Source organism: Hylobates moloch, unplaced genomic scaffold (assembly GCF_009828535.3).
Source record: "Hylobates moloch isolate HMO894 unplaced genomic scaffold, HMol_V3 SCAFFOLD_8, whole genome shotgun sequence".
NCBI lineage: Eukaryota > Metazoa > Chordata > Mammalia > Primates > Hylobatidae > Hylobates > Hylobates moloch.
Genome location: NW_026652283.1, coordinates 31,967,039 through 31,984,635, shown reverse-complemented (window position 1 = coordinate 31,984,635; position 17,597 = coordinate 31,967,039). Strand labels below are relative to the sequence as shown.

The window sequence follows — 17,597 nt, the reverse complement described above, 5'->3', positions numbered from 1 at the left end:
TAGCTGAACAATGAATAATTTTCGAATAGGGCAACCCCCAGAATCACAGCAGATTCATAGCGAATCCAGCGTAGCTACATGGTAGAAGAAGATTTATGGACGGCAAAATGAAAGTGACGAACAGAAAACAAAAGTGAAGCACAGAAACAAATGGATTGGTTACAGCTTGGCATTTGCCTTATTTGAACACAGTTTGAACATTTGGCTAAATTTGATTGGCCAAAACTCAGTGATTGGCACGGGTGTGGGCTTTACACCTCCACTTTTTACAGTTCATGACGTACAGAAAAACCTTTAGGCCAAACTTAAATACGTGAGAAGGCAGCTTTAGGCTAAACTTGATTTAAACCCACGTTGTCTCAGTTCTCCTGGTTTCCAAATTATCTTCTGGCCTCATTTTCTTCCCTAGCTCAGAAGTATAGTGATTATCCATCACTATTTCCGGCATTAACGCCTTCAAATCTCTTACTCCTCTGTTTCACTTGTGCTATAATCATCCAGACGACAACAGACCTAGCTAAAGAACATATAACATTAGGTTTCACATGTGACAAATATAGATTCTGCTATTTGATCTGCAGTGGACATATGCTCGTTTTTGCTCACCGTTATCCAGCCTCCTTTCTTTGGCAAAACCATCTTAATCTGCACCGTGCTGTATTCCAGTCTTGGAGGCAGCTCCCCAACTAAGAATACGACTCTAGCTAAGGTAGACAGTGTCTCCCCACCATCTCCTCTCTCTGGAATTGGACTCTGGGGTGCAGTGATCCAAAGATATTAAGCAATATACAAGCAGCTATGTCCTAAATAATCAATCTATTCCTTTCTACTACTGAGGCCTGTGAAATGCTTTGGTTTTGTTTTTTACATGTTGGTTCATTAACCTCCCCCTTTGTTTTGCCCGTCTTGTTTCCACATATTTTTCCAATGAAATCCCTTTTATCTTGTGATAAAAGTGATTTTCTGTTGTTTGCAACCACAAAACCCTAACTAGCGGTGGCAGCTTGTATCAGTGACTTAAATCCTGCATAATCAGGAAAATTATATTTATATATTTAGATGTCATGAGGAGCAAATGTGAAAACAAACTCAAGGGGTCTAGTATGCAATAGCCACAATAAATCCATGCCCTCTAAACTCAAGTGAACCACCAACACAGCTTGGCAGTCTTTTTATTTGGTCTGGGCCATCTGCTTCACCAAATCCCCTCAGAGGGTTTTACGAACATTTACAATTTTCTTCAGGCTGCCCACTCTATCTCTACCTCAATCTCAAGAGCCTGTCTGGAATGTTACAGGAGAACATCAAGGAGATAGAGATACCATGTTTGCAGAATCTCAGAAGGCTTTTTTGATCTTGTGATTCGTGCCAGGGTCATGATGTCTTAAAACTAGGTTTGCAAGAATACACTTTTGAAAAAACACATTAGGACATTGATTAGAATCGCCTTACCAATACCTGCATCCTATAAGTGTTTTGCAATACTCAGAGTGGATCAGTGGAATGAGTGAGGTTGTAATCCAAGCTGCTACTGAAATTCTTCTTTATACTTTGATAGTGTTGGACTTGAAGGTCACATCTGGTTACACAGTAATTTACCATCTTACTGTGGGTGCTGGTATGCCAAAGAAAGCAGCACTCTCCAGTCTTTGTTTAAACAACTCTAGGATCAGAATGTTCCTGGTTTGTCCTGGTACCAGAGACACTGTTTGAAATTGTTTGTGTCTTCTTTTCAGTTGGTCATCCAAAAATTCAAACATCGAGATTACATGCAGCTACAAAAAATGTATGTATGTCTTAATTATGAAAGCATTCTCAACATACCAAACTACAAACATATCAGCCATAAATTTCTGCAATCTCAATATATATAAAGTAGCACTATGAGATGAAGGAATGTTGATCAACTTGAAAAGATAGTTTTGGGGTATCCAGAACCAAAGCCTCCAACCTTTCTCATTGATTTCTGGATAAGGAGGCCTCCTTTATGTATTTTTTCTTTTTACCCTCTTTCTTTCCCTTCCTTCCTCCCTGCCTTTATAAAGCTACCTAAACAATCTAGGACTAGCATTAAGTTTGTTGGGCATGGCATTTTTCTCAGTACAAATATTTCAATTTTCTTTCTGTTTAAAAATTAATTTTATTATATTTATTTTTAAATTATTTATTTATTTGAGATGGAGTCTCTCTCTGTTGCCCAGGCTAGAGTGCAGTGGTGCAATCTCGGCTCACTGCAACCTCCACCTCCTGGGTTCAAGCTATTCTCCTGCCTCAGCCTCCCGAGTAATTCGGATTACAGGTGTCAGCTACCATGTCTGGCTAATATTTTGTATTTTTAGTAGAAATGGGGGGGGGGGTGTCTCACCATGTTGGCCAAGCTGGTCTTGAACTCCTGACCTCAAGTGATCCACCTGCTTCAGCTTCCCAAAGTGCTAGGATTACAGGTGTGAGCCACCATGGCTGTCCCCTGAATTTTTTTTTTTTTTTTTTTTGAGACGAAGTCTCACTCTTGTCCCCTAGGCTGGAGTGCAGTGGTGCAATCTCGGCTCACTGCAATCTCCGCCTCCTGGGTTCAAGCGATTCTCCTGTCTCAGCCTCCCCAAGTAGCTGGGATTACAGGCACCTGCCACCACGCCCGGCCAATTTTTGTATTTTTAGTAGAGACGGGGTTTCACCATGTTGGCCAGGCTGGTGGTCTCAAACTCCTGACCTTAGGTGATCCGCCTGCCTCGGCCTCCCAAAGTGCTGGGATTACAGGCGTAAGCCACCGCGCCAGGCCGAAAATTTTTAACGTTTAGAAACCCGCGTTTCTAGCAGAGCGTGGTGGCACACATCTGTAGTCCCAGCACTTTGGCTGGGTGAGGCTGGTGGATTGCTTGAGCCCAGGAGCTTGATACCAACCTGGACAATACAGTGAGACCTCACCTCTGTAGTTGAAAGAAAGAAAAAAAGAAGGGTAGGGTAGGGCAGGGGAGGGGAGGGGAGGGGAGGGGAAGGCAGGGGAGGGGAGGGATGTTTCCTTGGATGAAATGTGTTTCTTCTTGTGGTCCCTGACCAGTTTTAAACTTTAGAACTGTAGCACTACTAACTGGCTTCTAGGCAGCCTCTCCCACTAGATGGGTTTGAAGTACAGAAATGATTTCATCAGCCTGAGAATGGAGGCTCTAGAGATTCAAGCATGTGGAGAAGTTCTGAGTGCTCAATCTCAACGCCAATCATTTCACTGGTGAAAATAAGGCTCATAGCTTGAATAAGAGGAAACATCTATCCACCTGACATCAGGTTTTGTTCCTGATTAAGGGTACATATTGATACTGGAGTGCTGGAAAGGGAAGATTGTGGTCCCCTTAAACAATACAAAAGGGAGGAAGGGAAGTGCTGGGTAGAGAAAGGTGTGGTCCCTGCCTAGGGCTCCACCCCCACGGACCTAGGTGAGGACAGGCATTTCCGGCCCAAATGTTGCATTTCCCAAGACCATCCTGGCCTGCCACGCCCCCAGCCTGGGCCTATAAAAACCGGAGACCGTAGCAGGCAGACACAGTGGCTGGACATTGTGAGGAACACGGTGGTGGAAGAAGATGCAAGTGGCTGGTCATTGAGAGGAGCACACCAGGAGAACAGCAGGCACCAGCACGTTGGCAGGCCGTCGACTGGTGGCACGCCACCGGCAGGCGGGAGGAGGTGGGGTTTGGCCAGGACAGTCGGAGGAGAGCCAGGGCGGCCCAGTGGCCCAACTCCAGGGGAAGGCGATCTCCCTTCTGGCTCCCCCACCGGCTGAGAGCTGCTTCCGCTCAGTAAAACTTGGCACTCATTTTCCAAGTCCACGCGTGATCCGAGTCTTCCAGTACACCAAGGCAAGAACCCGGGATGCAGAAAGCTCTCTGTCCTTGCAACAAGGTAGAGGGTCTAATTGAGCTGGTTAACACAAGACGGTAAACTAAGAGCATCCTGTAATACACACCCACTGGGGCTTCAGGAGCCGTTAAGCATTCACCCCTAGACACTGCCGTGGGGTCGGAGCCCCACAGCCTGCCTGTCCCTATGCTCCCCTAGAGGTTTGAGCAGCGAGGCACTGAAGAAGTGAGCTACACCCCCACTGCATGCTCTGCGAGGGGGACAGGGAAACTTTACCGTTTCAATATCGACTTGCAAGTGAAAACAGTTTCTGATATTGTATGTGTATGAGCAGGCTACTGCTGCATGTAGCTTGTGATTGGGCCTTATGATGTTATTCCATAATTATAATATTTAGTGCATAATTATTGCATTATATGCAAATGTTGCACTGCATTATGAACTCTTGCTCACAGCACAGTTACATCATAGAAATGCGGAGACAATAGCTGCAGGATGTAGAGTGCCTATGCTAGAGACACCCTGGGGGACACAGCTCTTAGAACTTGGTTTCATAACATTGGTTTAGGAGAGATTGAAGTCTGAAATCTAGAGCATTCCAGGGAGGAGTTGGTCTTGAACAATTTGCATAGGAGTGGATTTGGTAAGGTTCTGAGTCTTGGAATAGGCACCATGAAATACCTGAAGAAGGTGCTGGCAGACAGAAGTGGATTATGAGGGTGGTTGCAGCGCCTTTATGTTTTGTGCATAAACTGGTAATTAGGATGAGCCTTCTGCTTTTATGATGAGCTAAACCTATAAATAATGGTTTGGTGCACATGTCAGTGGCGTCCCCTGAAAAAAAAAGGGAACCTTTTGCTGTTTCCATATTCCATCTTGCCTTTGCCCTAGGGATTGTACCAAACAGACGCAACTCATTTTGGAGTTAAATACTTTTTAAAATATTTGTTCGTTAATTTATTTGTAGAGATGGAGTCACCCTCTGTTGCCCAGACTGGTCTGGAACTCCTGGCCCGAAGTGATCCTCCCACCTCAGCCTCCAAAAGTGTTAGGATTATAGGGATGAGCCTCCACATCCGGCCTGGAATACTGTTATTAAAAAATGTTTCTATTCCTAATCAAAAGCTCTCAGAAGTAATCAATCCCCTCAAACAGAGCCAACACAGCTATCAGTTGGGAAACCTGTAGGACTCTCAGACTCTTGAGCAAGGAGTTGGATATAATAATGGAACTAAAAAAAGAGAACAAATCTAGGAATTTGCATTTTGAAGTCATCAGCATACAGATGGCAGCTAAGGGCAATGACATAGAAAAAGAAAGGGAGAGTGTTTAGAATAAGAAAAAAGAGATGAGGACTAAATTGTGAAAAATACCAACATTTATAGAGAGCTAAAGAAAGAAGGTCAGCAGTGGATAAAAGCCAGGGAAGAATGGTGTCACACTAGTCAAAGCAAAAGAGAGTCAAGGAAAACAAGAAGGTATAGAGTGAAACCTTAGAATATAGTTTCAGAGTATCCAGAACCAAGATAGGGGAACTAGTAAAGAGGAATTAGTCAAACTGTAAGAGCAAGAGGGTAATGGATGCAGCAAAGTTCCTGAAGAGATGGGAGAAGATCGTAAAGAATACAAGGGAAGTTTGGTAGTCAGCCTTCAAGATGGCCCCCGTTGATCCTTCCTCCTGGTAGTCATGCCCTTTTGTCAGCCCCTCTCACAGTGGTCTGAGTGACTAATTGAATATGGCAGAAATGGCATTATGTCATTTCTGAGATTAGGTTATAAAATATACTGTGGCTTCTGTCTTGGTGACTTTCGCTTGCTTTCTCTCTCTTCCCTGATCATTTGCTCTGGGGGAAGCCAGCTGCCATCTGTGGAGAAGCACATATGGTGAGGAACTAAGGCTTCTTGCCAACAACCGCATGAGGGAGCTTGGAAGGGAATCTTTCAGTTCAGTTAAGCCTTCAGACAATGGCAGCCCTGGTTGACATCTGGCTGTAACTCTCACGAGACATTCTGAGCCAGAACCACTCCGCCATGTTGCTCCCAGATTCCTCAAATCCGAAATGGTGTGAGATAATAGACGTTTGTTGTTTTAAGCTGTGAAGTCTGGGTAATTTGTTATACAGAAATAGATAATACAGGAGGGATTGGCTTTGAACAGGAGGGTAGACTGCTTCCTCTGAGAAGTTACCGTGTAGGGTCATTTTTGTAAAATCTTGTTCTTCAAGTTTATAGTTTATTGCTTAGGCTTGGTATCCTAAAATATTTCAAATTGTAAGTTACGACTAGACTTAAGCCATTTTTATTGCTCATCAAAAAATATTTTAGGTTGGATGTAGTGGCTCACACCTAAAATCCCAGCACTTAGGGAGGCTGAGGTGGAAGGATTGCTTGAGGCCAGGAGTTCAAGACTAGCCTGGGCAACATAGCGAAACTCCCTGTCTCCAAGATATATATATTTGTTTAAATATATATCTTTAAATAAATATGTGTTTACATGAATGTATATATGTATCTATAAATACATATATAAAATTAGAATTTCCTACTTTTTGTAACATCCTACTCCAAAGTTAGCTATAATACCCATTTTCTTAGCTGATATCCCTTTAATCATTCATTTGATAAATATTTATTGTATGTGACATTAGTATTAACTTTATAGAAAGCAATATTGCTTTTAAAGTGATTAGTAGGGTGATAAATGAGCTATTTGCTAGTATATCCAAGTTATCTAGTAAGAAGGGTTTACTGAACAAAGAAGTATGGGTAATAGCATAAAAGTATAAACAAATACCCAAACAGTATACATGAGAAGTTAATCATCTTGGCAGAAGAAAATGATACATACAAAAAACCCAAGCATGAGTGAAGAACAGTGTGAGACTGTATCCAGCCAAAATTATATTCAAAGTAAAAATCATGTGTGCATGACGAACTGTACAGCATGAGTTAAAACAAATGAATACCCCTGATCACAGAACAATGAGAAATTCCTGCAGCAAGTGGGCATAACTGCCAAATGGGATAATATAAAAGAAGTACGAAGGGAAAACTAATTTTGAGGCTGTAACCATGTGGAACTGAAGCTAATTCTTCAAGTTCTGCTTCAGGTTATCAGGAATTGTGCTCCCATAATTTAACCATTTATGATAAGTATAAGATTTTCACACAGAAAAAATTATTCTGCTGGTGGAATGTGAACTATTACATCAAACTTGTAAAATTTTCTATAATTTTCATTATTTATCTCAGACTTTGACTCTTGTATTCTTTTGAAGAAGGACTTGTGTGGAAACCATGGTGCAAAGTTTAAAATACCAAATGCGCATTAAAGAAATTAGAGTTGTTAGCTACCTTCTGTTCTCCTTTGTTGTATTTTGGGTTTTACTGGGTGCTGGAGCCGCTGTACCACAGTGATAGCCTGAGGTTTGACCAGGTCATGGAGCTGGGCAAAGGTGGTGAGTTGATGAACAGATCCAGCTGTCAGCACAGCAAGGAGGTCCAATGCTGTGGGCCAAGGACAGTCCTCATGGTTTTCAATTCACAGTCTGTAAGAAAAATTGTACTACTTGAAAGACCTTGACTTAAATTCTTGCTTTACCATTTGATAACTCTGTGATACTGAGCAAGAGACTTTACCTCTGTGAGCCTTAATGTCTTCTCCACAAAATAGAGCTTAAAAAAATCTGCTGTAATTACATCCTGTTTTTCTTCTTAAAGGTCAAATGAGCCTGGCATCAAATATATGTGAAGCCTTTTTTTTTTTTTTTTTTTTTTTTAGATGGAGTTTCACTCTTGTTGTCCAGGCTGGAGTACAATGGCATGATCTTGGCTTACTGCAACCTCCACCTCCCCGGTTCAAGCAATTCTTCTGCCTCAGCCTCCCAAATATCTGGGATTACAGGCATGCACCATCATGCCCACCTAATTTTGTATTTTTAGTAGAGGCAGGGTTTCACCATGTTGGTCAGCCTGGTCTCGAACTCCTGACCTCAGGTGATCCACTCGCCTCGTCCTCCCAAAGTGCTGGGATTAGAGGCGTGAGCCACCATGCCAGGACTATGTGAAGCCATCTTTTAAAACTTTATACTACTATAAGCAGAATTTTTTTTTTTTTTTTTTTTGAGACAGAGTCTCACTCTCACCCAAGCTGGAGTGCAGTGGCGCCATGTTAGCTCACTGCAACCTCTGCCTCCTGGGTTCAAATGATTCTCATGTCTCAGCCTCCCAAGTAGCTGGGATTACAGGCATGCACCACCACACCCAGCTAATTTTTATATTTTAGTAGAGACGGGGTTTCACCATGTTGGCCAGGCTGATCTCGAACTCCTGACCTCAGATGATCCGCCCACCTCAGCATCCCAAAGTGCTGGGATTACAGGTGTGAGCCACCATGCCTGGCCTTAAACAGAATAATACTGTTATTCCTTTTTGCTTAAATCTTTATGTTCTTGGCAAAAGCTCAGATAGGCTTTAAGCTATGAATGCAACTTGGGAAGGGCTAATAGCTAATTCCAAAAAAAGAGGCTGGGCACAGTGGCTCACACCTGTAATCCCAGCACTTTGGGAGGCCGAGGAGAGTAGATCACGAGGTCAGAAGTTCAAGAGCAGCCTGACAGAGATGGTGAAACCCCATCTCTACTAAAAATACAAAAATTAGCTGGGCATGGTGGCAGGTGCCTGTAATCCCAGCTACTTGGGAGGCTGAGGCAGAGAATTGCTTGAACCCAGGAGGTGGAGGTTGCAGTGAGCCAAGATCACACCACTGCACTCCAGCCTGGGCGACAGAGCGAGACTCCATCTCAAAAAAAAGAAAAAAAAAAAGGAAAACCATCTTTTCTAAAAATCACTAAAACAATTGAAGTTAGTTTTTGAATAAGAATGCCTAAAACAAATCTATATCACTAGGCAACATTAAATCTTTATCTCCTCGAGGTTACAAGGACTTTCTATTTAGTACACAAGAAAAGGACCAATTTTTCCGAAACTAAAAAGCCAAGCCTGTTAGCACTTACTATCACAAATGGTTGCCACAAAAACAGAATAATGAAGGTTGAATTTATGTAAAAGGGAAGCCTCTAGGATCTTTAAAAGTATTTTTTTCTATTTTTAAATATAACACATTCATTGTAGAAATTTTGGAAACATAGTACAAGGAAGAAAATTTTTATAACTTATAATCACATTGCTGAGAAATAACATTTTGTTAATGTTTTTGCATTTTTTTTCCAATTTTTGTCTTCCTCTTGTCTGCTTTTTTCTCACATATTTTTTATTATGAGCAGTGCCATAGCATTACATAAGCTTTTTCCTTTTTTTTTTTCTTTTTTTGAGATGGAGTCTCGCTCTGTCGCCCAGGCTGGAATGCAGTGGCGCGATCTCGGCTCACTGCAAGCTCCGCCTCCCAGGTTCACGCCATTCTCCCGCCTCAGCCTCCCGAGTAGCTGGGACTACAGGCGCCTGCCACCACGCCCAGCTAATGTTTTGTATTTTTAGTAGAGACGGGGTTTCACTGTGTTAGCCAGGATGGTCTCGATCTCCTGACCTCATGATCTGCCCACCTCGGCCTCCCAAAGTGCTGGGATTACAGAGGTGAGCCACTGCGCCCAGTGCTTTTTTCTTTTTTCTTAAGATGGCATCTCACTTTACTATCATATTCTAAAAGTTTTTTTTTTTTTGAGACTGAGTCTCACTCTGTTGACCAGGCTGGAGTGCAGTGGTGCGATCTCTGCTCACTGCAAGCTCCGCCTCGCGAGTTCACGCCATTCTACTGCCTTGGCCTCCCACATAGATGGGACTACAGGCACCTGCCACCACACCTGGCTAATTTTTTATATTTTTGGTAGAGACGGGGTTTCACCATGTTAGCCAGGATGGTCTCCATCTCCTAACCTCGTGATCTGCCTGCCTCGGCCTCCCAAAGTGCCGGGATTACAGGCAGGAGCCACCACGCCTGGTCAAAAGATTATTTTTTAATCTGAAATTATTTCCAAGGTAAATATTTTTCTTCTGGGTATTTTCCTAAGGACCCAAGTTCAAAACCTTGCATTACTCTGGTCTCCCTTTCTTTTTTTTTGTCTTATGAGAAATCAAGTCTGAATTGATTTGGTTCAGAATCAAACCTGAATCTGATCACTAAATTCTATTAATTCTTTTCTTTCTATGTCTATCCACATAGGTCTGGCCCGGCCAGGACCCTGTTTCCTCAGCCCAGATTATTGAAATATTTTTCTGACTTTTTTATTTCTTTGTAGCCTCTTTTCTCTATGGTAATCTATTTTACATAACTCTTTGCATCATTACTCTGACAAAAATATTGACTGCCTCTACCTTACATGGCAGAGGTCCCAAACTTGAGCTCCAAGGCTGAACATAGTCTACAAATTTGTTTTACTACAACTCCACAGTGCTCTGACCATTATTTTTAAATTTGTTGGAATCCTTTCAATGGACCCTAGGTTTCACTGATTTGTGTCACCTGCCTGGCCTCTAGGCTTCCAGGTATGGCTGAGTAGACTTTGTTTTTTGTTTTGTTTTGTTTTGTTTTTCCTGAGACGGAGTCTCACTCTGTCTCCCAGGCTGGAGTGCAATGGCACGATCTCGGCTCACTGCAACCTCCACTTCCTGGGTTCAAATGATTCTCCTGCCTCAGCCTCCTGAGTAGCTGAGATGACAGGTGCATGCCACCACGCCCAGCTAATTTTTGTATTTTTAGTAGAGAGGGGGTTTCACCATGTTGGCCAGGCTGGTCTCGAACTCCTGACCTTGTGATCTGCCCGCCTCGGCATCCCAAAGTGCTAGGATTGCAGGCGTGAGCCACCGTGTCCAGCCGACTTTGCATTTTATAACTCCAGAGGGCACTGTGCACATAACATAAAAAGTTATGCAGTGCACAGCCTCTACAATCTGCACAACTCTACCTGGTGGCCCTATGGGAGCCTATGGACGTTAGTGTGAACTCTAGTCTGTAAAACTAATATCATGTCTAGCCCTGCCCACTATATTGACTAATCAAGCCCATCCTGTACCATAGTCTGGAAAAGGCTGACATTCCTAAAAGCTTTGCACTCTAAGATAAGCCACGAAAACCAGAAATATTTGGAAAGCCTTGAATTCCAAGATAAGCCATAAAGTTATTTTTTATGCAAAAGACAGAAACATATTGTTTTTCTTTTTATCAAGACTGACCCCAAAGTTATCCAGTCAGAATTGTTGACTAATGTATAACAATCTGAGCTATCTCCTGACTTTGTGATTTTTTTTTTTTAGACAGAGTCTTGCTCTTGACACCCAGGCTGGAGTGCAATGGTGCGATTTCGGCTCACTGCAACCTCCACTTCCTGGGTTCAAGCAATTCTCCCGCCTCAGCCTTGAGAGTAGCTGGGATTACAGGTGCCCACCACCACATCCAGCTAATTTTTGTATTTTTAGTAGAGACGGGATTTCACCATGTTACAGTTCAAATACTTTTAAGAAAATTAGATGTGCTAGTTCTGTACTAACATGTCTTTTTTTGCAAGTTAAAATGCTAGTCAGTTCTCAAATTTGTCTCTGAATTTTGCAGGATAGAGTATAAAATTCCCTAAATCCTAATTCCAAGCTCTTTACAATGTGGGCCCCACATCCCTAAAGTTTTCTCCTTTGCATAAATACTATACTTGAGACAAACTAACTGTTTTCCCCCAACGTAAAGTTTACAATTCTCTTCTGTTGCATTTCTACTCTCCAGTATTTCTGATTCTTTTCCTCTCCCTTTTTTTTTTTTTTTGGATAAACAAGTTTATTTGTAAACTTAGTCAACATACATAATTGACCTAAAAACTTCAATAGGATAAATTTTAAAACCACTTGGAAGGCCATCTCTATAAAAATGATTTTCCCAGGACAGCAACCAGATGTAACCTAACCCAACAGCATCTTCACTGGCAGAGGTTCAGTGAGCTGGAGCTTTGGGCTCCTCCCCCACACCAATTTTTATAATACAAATGCCACAAGAAAAAGAACTCTGGTACTGTTTCCTCTTAGCAGAGGAGAAAAACTCAACCTAGTTATGAGACCAACCACACAACACAATGAAAAGCTGCACTAACTAGTTCAGAATATTAGTTAACAGATGATGCTGGTGTGAATAACTCGTATTTTTTTCTAGAGCCCTTATAAAGAAAATCCCCCAGTTAGTGTTTGCGTTATCAGCTAGAGGGTTAGTTAACATGTAGAATGAGGACTTATGCAAGGTATAGATGCGCATAGCATTTTACTACTGTGAGAACAAGTGCAGTCAGAAGAAAACCAACTGGACTCTAAATTACACACACCTTAATGACAAGACTCACCACCACTTGTGAATGTAAAAAATTTAATTTGAAAATGTTGACACTACAATATATAAAATAGCTATTATAAATGCACATAGTGTATTCCATACCTGCCAGGTTTACTTTTTTTTTTTTTTTAAAGGAAACTAAGTTACACTGTGGTTAAGGTTTGTATCTTCACTCTTGAAAAAGCCTACATTCTATCACAGAGATGTATGGTCAGACTCAACAGCCCGAATTGTTAAACACTTGGATCAAGTCATAACCAGTTTTATTGCAAAAGAACCCTGTTGTACACATTTATCAATTCTAGTACCTTAATAGCTACCCGAGAAGTCATGAACATACAGAAACATGCATCATGCAATTCTAGTACCTTAACAGCTACCCGAGAAGTCATGAACATACAGAAACATGCATCATGAGAAGCAAGAAATATCACCCATCCCTTCTGCCTATTAGCAACTTGTCAGTCCGGAGCAACAGCGCTCACATCACTGAGTTCTGTGAACAGTCACTTCTGGCATTCATCCTGAGCGAAACATGGAATGAAAGGTGGAATAACTTAAGTACAAATGCAACATATTATAAACAATTTCTTACCAAAAAGCCACAAATTAAACCAAAGTATTTTACAGAATTTACTACAAAACGCCATAAAAACTGCTTTCACTTAAGCCCTGTCTCCCCGTATCCGGCGAGCCAGCTGGATGTCTCTGGGCATGATGGTGACCCTCCTAGCGTGGATGGCACACAGGTTGGTATCTTCGAACAGACCCACCAGGTACGCTTCGCTGGCCTCCTGCAGCGCCCCGACGGCTGCGCTCTGAAACCTCAGGCCGGCGTTGAGCTCCTGCGCGATCTCCCTCACCAGCCTCTGGAAGGGCAGCCTGCGGATGAGCAGCTCCGTCGACTTCTGGTAACGACGGATCTCCCGCAGCGCCACGGTCCCGGGCCGGTAGCGATGCGGCTTCTTCACCCCGGCGGTGGAGGGGGTGCTTTTCCTGGCGGCTTTCGTGGCTATCTGTTTGCGGGGGGCTTTCCCACCCGTGGATTTACGAGCCGTCTGCTTGGTTCGGGCCATTTTCTTTCACCCAGCGCCGAAGTTTCAGGCCGCTTCCCCGACCTCCGCGCCGCTTCTGCTGCCCGAGGAAGAGCCGCGGTCGCGAGCGAAGAACCGACCCTGGTCCAACGAACGGCCAAACCGCCCTGCGCTCTCCCCTCTCTCTCATCTGCATCCCTTCCGTTCTTCAAAGCCCGTTTCGGTGTTTGGTTTTTTTGTTTGTTTTTGTTTTGTTTTGTTTTTTGAGACGGAGTCTCGCTCTGTCGCCCAGGCTGGAGTGCGGTGGTGAGATCTTGGTTCACAGCAACTTCCACCTCCCAGGTTCAAGTGATTCTCCTGCCTCAGCCTCCGGAGTAGCTGGGATTACAGGCACCTGCCACCACACCTGGTTAATTTTTGTGTTTTTAGTAAAGACGGGGTTTCACCTTGTTGGCCAGGCTGGTCTCGAACTCCTGACCTCAGGTGATCCACCTGCCGCAGCCTCCCAAGTTGCTGGGATTACAGGTGTGAGCCACCGCGCCCGGGCTTTCAAGGCTCGTTTCAATCCCACCTCCTTCACAAAGCATTCTTCAGCCACCTTCGTTTTCATCCTTGTTTTCTCTGCACTCTTTCTACCCTTATCATTTACTTGACACTATGCAAATTCTACAGGTATATGAATTTCTCATTTATTTTTAGTAATTATCTTTTTTCTTATAAAAGTAATACTTGTCCAATTTAAAATACAAAAAATATAGAGAAACAAACTGAAATGTGGAATCACATGTGATACACGCACACACACAAGTTGGCTGAATCTTACTCTTGGGATGGGGAAAGAATCATCTAGTCATCTGCCAAGAGGTATAAACCTAAAGTTTAGAAACAGAAATCTGACTTTTAAATGTTACAGTTCTATATGATATTTGTTCCATGGAGTAAATCACAAAGTTTCTCTTTTTTTTTTTTTTTTTTTTTTTGAGATGGAGTTTCACTGTCCTCACCCAGGCTGGAGTGCAATGGCACGAGCTCGTCTCGGTGCAACCTCCACCTCCCAGATTCAAGCAATTCTCCTGTCTCAGCCTCCCAAGTAGCTGGGATTACAGGTGCCTGCCACCACACCTGGCTAATTTTTGTATTTTTAGTAGAGACGGGGGTTTCACCATTTTGGCCAGGCTGGTCTCGAACTCCTGACGTCAAGTGATCCACCCACTTCGGCCTCCCAAAGTGCTGGGATTACAGGAGTGAGCCACCGTGCCTGGCCACAAAGTATCTCTTTTGTCAGGTGAGTTTTTTAATTTTTAGAAATATGCCACAAAGTGAGCCAGGTGTGGTGGCTCAGCCTGTAATCCTAGCACTTTGGGAGGCTGAGGCAGGTGGATCACAAGGTCAGGAGTTTGAGACCAGCCTGGCCAACATGGCAAAACCTGTCTCTACTAAAAATACAAAAATTAGCCAAGCGTGGTGGCACACGCCTGTAGTCCAAGCTACTCGGGAGGCTGAGGCAGGAGACTTGCTTGAACCCAGGAGGCAAATGTTGCAATGAGCCCAGATTGCACCACTGCACTCCAGCCAGGGTAACAGACAGAGTGAGACTTTGCCTCCAAAAATAAAAAAATAAAATAACGAAAAGCTATCGGATTGGCCATTGATACTTTCCACATCTGAAGAAATCTACCTTATTTTCAAAAGAGCAAAAAAAGGAAGGGTTCCCCGCCCCAGGTTAAAATATAGTAAAATTTCTGAGTAATTCGTAAGAAATAAAGCACCTTCACACTACCATAAATCTCTACACCGTGTTCCAATCTGTTGAGTGCCTGAATCCAGCAACAGCTTTGGAGGTCCCCTTCCTCCATAATCTCTGTGCAGACCCTCAACCTCACCCCAGATGCCTTTTGGAGTTTTCATTCTTGATTATAAACAATTGATAGTTTCTCAAACTTTTATATACAGCGTAAAGAAAAAACGTACCCTGCCGGGCGCGGTGGCTCACGCCTGTAATCCCAGCACTTTGGGAGGCCGAGGCGGGCGGATCACGAGGTTAGGAGATCGAGACCATCCTGGCTAACACGGTGAAACCCCACCTCTACTAAAAATACCAAAAAATTAGCTGGGCATAGTGGCGGGCGCCTGTAGTCTGAGCTACTGGGGAGGCTGAGGCAGGAGAATGGCGTGAACCCGGGAGGTGGAGCTTGCAGCAATCCAAGATCGCGCCACTGCACTCCAGCCTGGGCGACTGAGCAAGACTCCTTCTCCAAAAACAAAAACAAAAAAAGAAAATCTGTACCCTTACTACTACACTAGGGGCACAGAGGGGAGAAGAGACTCAAAGAATAAGAGCTACTGCTGTTTGCTGAACACTTATGTACTGAATACATTCCATCCTCAGAACCAACCTTAAACTGTTATCATCCTCGTTTTACAGATGAGGAAAATGAGGCTCGGAAGAGTTAACTAACCTAAGAGACCCTGAAGTCCTAGCATTTTCCACATGGAACATTCTCCCCTGCTGGTCCCCTTTGCCTGCAGTTGTTCCTTCCACCTCTTCCTGTGCAGGATCTTAGCCCCTAACTGTTCCTCCTGTCCAGGCTGATAAATCCAAAGTGCCCAAACAGTGGCTGCTCATCTGCAACAACGATTCCTCCCTCTTTCAAGAATCTCTTTGACCAACTCTTCCCCAAACTAGCCGCATGCTGGCTGACAATCCCCTCTCCCACTCCAGCTAAAATGTGATAAAATTCTTGCCCGTTTCTTCCCCCAAGACAGGCCGTTTTTTAGCTCCTTTTCAGGCCTGACATTTTGAATAACGTCTATGCTAATGGAGAGTCAGACCCTGATCTCTTCACTGCCGTACTATACTGCTAGTTTTCCACTTTAAAAGTCACTGGTTGAATTGTTTGCAACTTGAAATGTCCTTTCTCACAGAAGTGATACCATGGTCCGAAGCCAGCGTTTTCAGCTGTTACAATCAACCTGAAGCTGCCATAAGTGGAGGAAACAAGGCAGAAATGAAATCAAAGATTGGATTTAAGTGAATGAAAGAAACAGGTTTTGGTAGAGTGACCATATAGTTTACTATCCAACCAGGATACTCCGGAGAGTGAAAAGGTGCTATTAATAATTACACCAGGACAATAGGCAGGCATAAACTGAGGCTGTCCTGGACATATATTCACTCTAGGTGTAGGTCACATCAGAATGGCTTTGAGCAATTCACCCTAACTCCCTTGAGCCTCAATTTCTTCTTTTTTTTTTTTTTTTTTGAGACAGGGTCTCATTCTGTCACTCAGGCTAAAGTGCAGTGGTGTGATCTCGGCTCACTGCAGCAGCCCGAAACTCCTGGGCTCAAGCAATGCTCCTGCCTCAGCCTCCCTCGTACCTGGGACTAGAATCGCCCCACCAAGCCTGACTAATTAAAAACAATTTTTTTTTTTTTTTTTTGGAGAAGATGAAGTCTTGCTCTGTTGCCCAGGCTGGAGTGTGGTGGTGCAATCTCAGCTCGCTGCAAGCTCCGCCTCCCAGGTTCATGCCATTCTCCTACCTCAGCCTCCCGAGTAGCTGGGACTACAGGTGCCTGCCACCATGCCCAGCTAATTTTTTGTATTTTTAGTAGAGACGGGGTTTCACCGTGTTAGCCAGGATGGTCTCGATCTCCTGACCTTGTGATCCGCCCGCCTTGGCCTCCCAAAGTGCTGGGATTACAGGCGTGAGCCACCGCACCCAGCTAAAAACATTTTTTTTTTTGTAGAACTGGAATGTCATCATGTTGCCCATGCTGGTTTCAAACTCCGATCCTCAAATGATCCCACTGCCTCAGCCTCCCAAAGTGCTGGGATTATAGGTGTGGCCACCATCTCCAGCCTGAGCCTCAATTTCTTTATTGTGAAATGGGTGAGTGTGAGAATAACACAGGTCAGAGTCTATCGTGCACAATTGAATTTGTAAGGTACCATATAAATATACTTTTTCAGATAATAGTTATGACTAATACGGTTACAAGAAAGGGGTCCCAATCTAGACCCCAAGAGAAGGTTCTGGATCCTGCACAAGGAAGAATTTGGGACGAGTTCATAAAGTAAAGTGAAAGCAAGTTTATTAGAGAAATAAAAGAATAAAAGAATGGCTACTCCATAGGCAGAGCAGTGGCATGGGATGTTCGACTGAGTACACGTATAGTTATTTCTTGACTATATGTTAAACAAGGGGTGGATTATTCATGAGTTTTCTAGGAAAGGGGCAGGGATTTACCCTAACTGAGGGTTCCTCCCCTTTTAGACCATATAGGGTAACTTCCTAATGTTGCCATGGCGTTCGTAAACTGTCGTGGTGCTGCTGGGAGTGTCTTTGAGCATGCTAATGCATTATAATTAGTGTATAATGAGCAG

At 43.5% G+C, this 17,597-nt stretch overlaps 1 protein-coding gene across 1 annotated transcript; it reads right to left on the bottom strand.

The window, feature by feature from the left end:
* Nucleotides 1-12,191: 12,191 nt before the first annotated feature.
* On the bottom strand, nt 12,192-13,367 carry LOC116472256 (histone H3.3A). The gene has a single exon (XM_032159052.2). The coding sequence runs from the start codon at nt 13,252-13,254 to the stop codon at nt 12,844-12,846; it is 411 nt and encodes a 136-aa protein (XP_032014943.1). The 5' UTR covers nt 13,255-13,367; the 3' UTR covers nt 12,192-12,843.
* Between the last annotated feature and the right edge of the window lie 4,230 nt (nt 13,368-17,597).

Bases quoted from the DNA above. Each gene is read 5' to 3' on its own strand.
- LOC116472256 (XM_032159052.2), bottom strand. From the start codon at position 13,254: ATGGCCCGAACCAAGCAGACGGCTCGTAAATCCACGGGTGGGAAAGCC.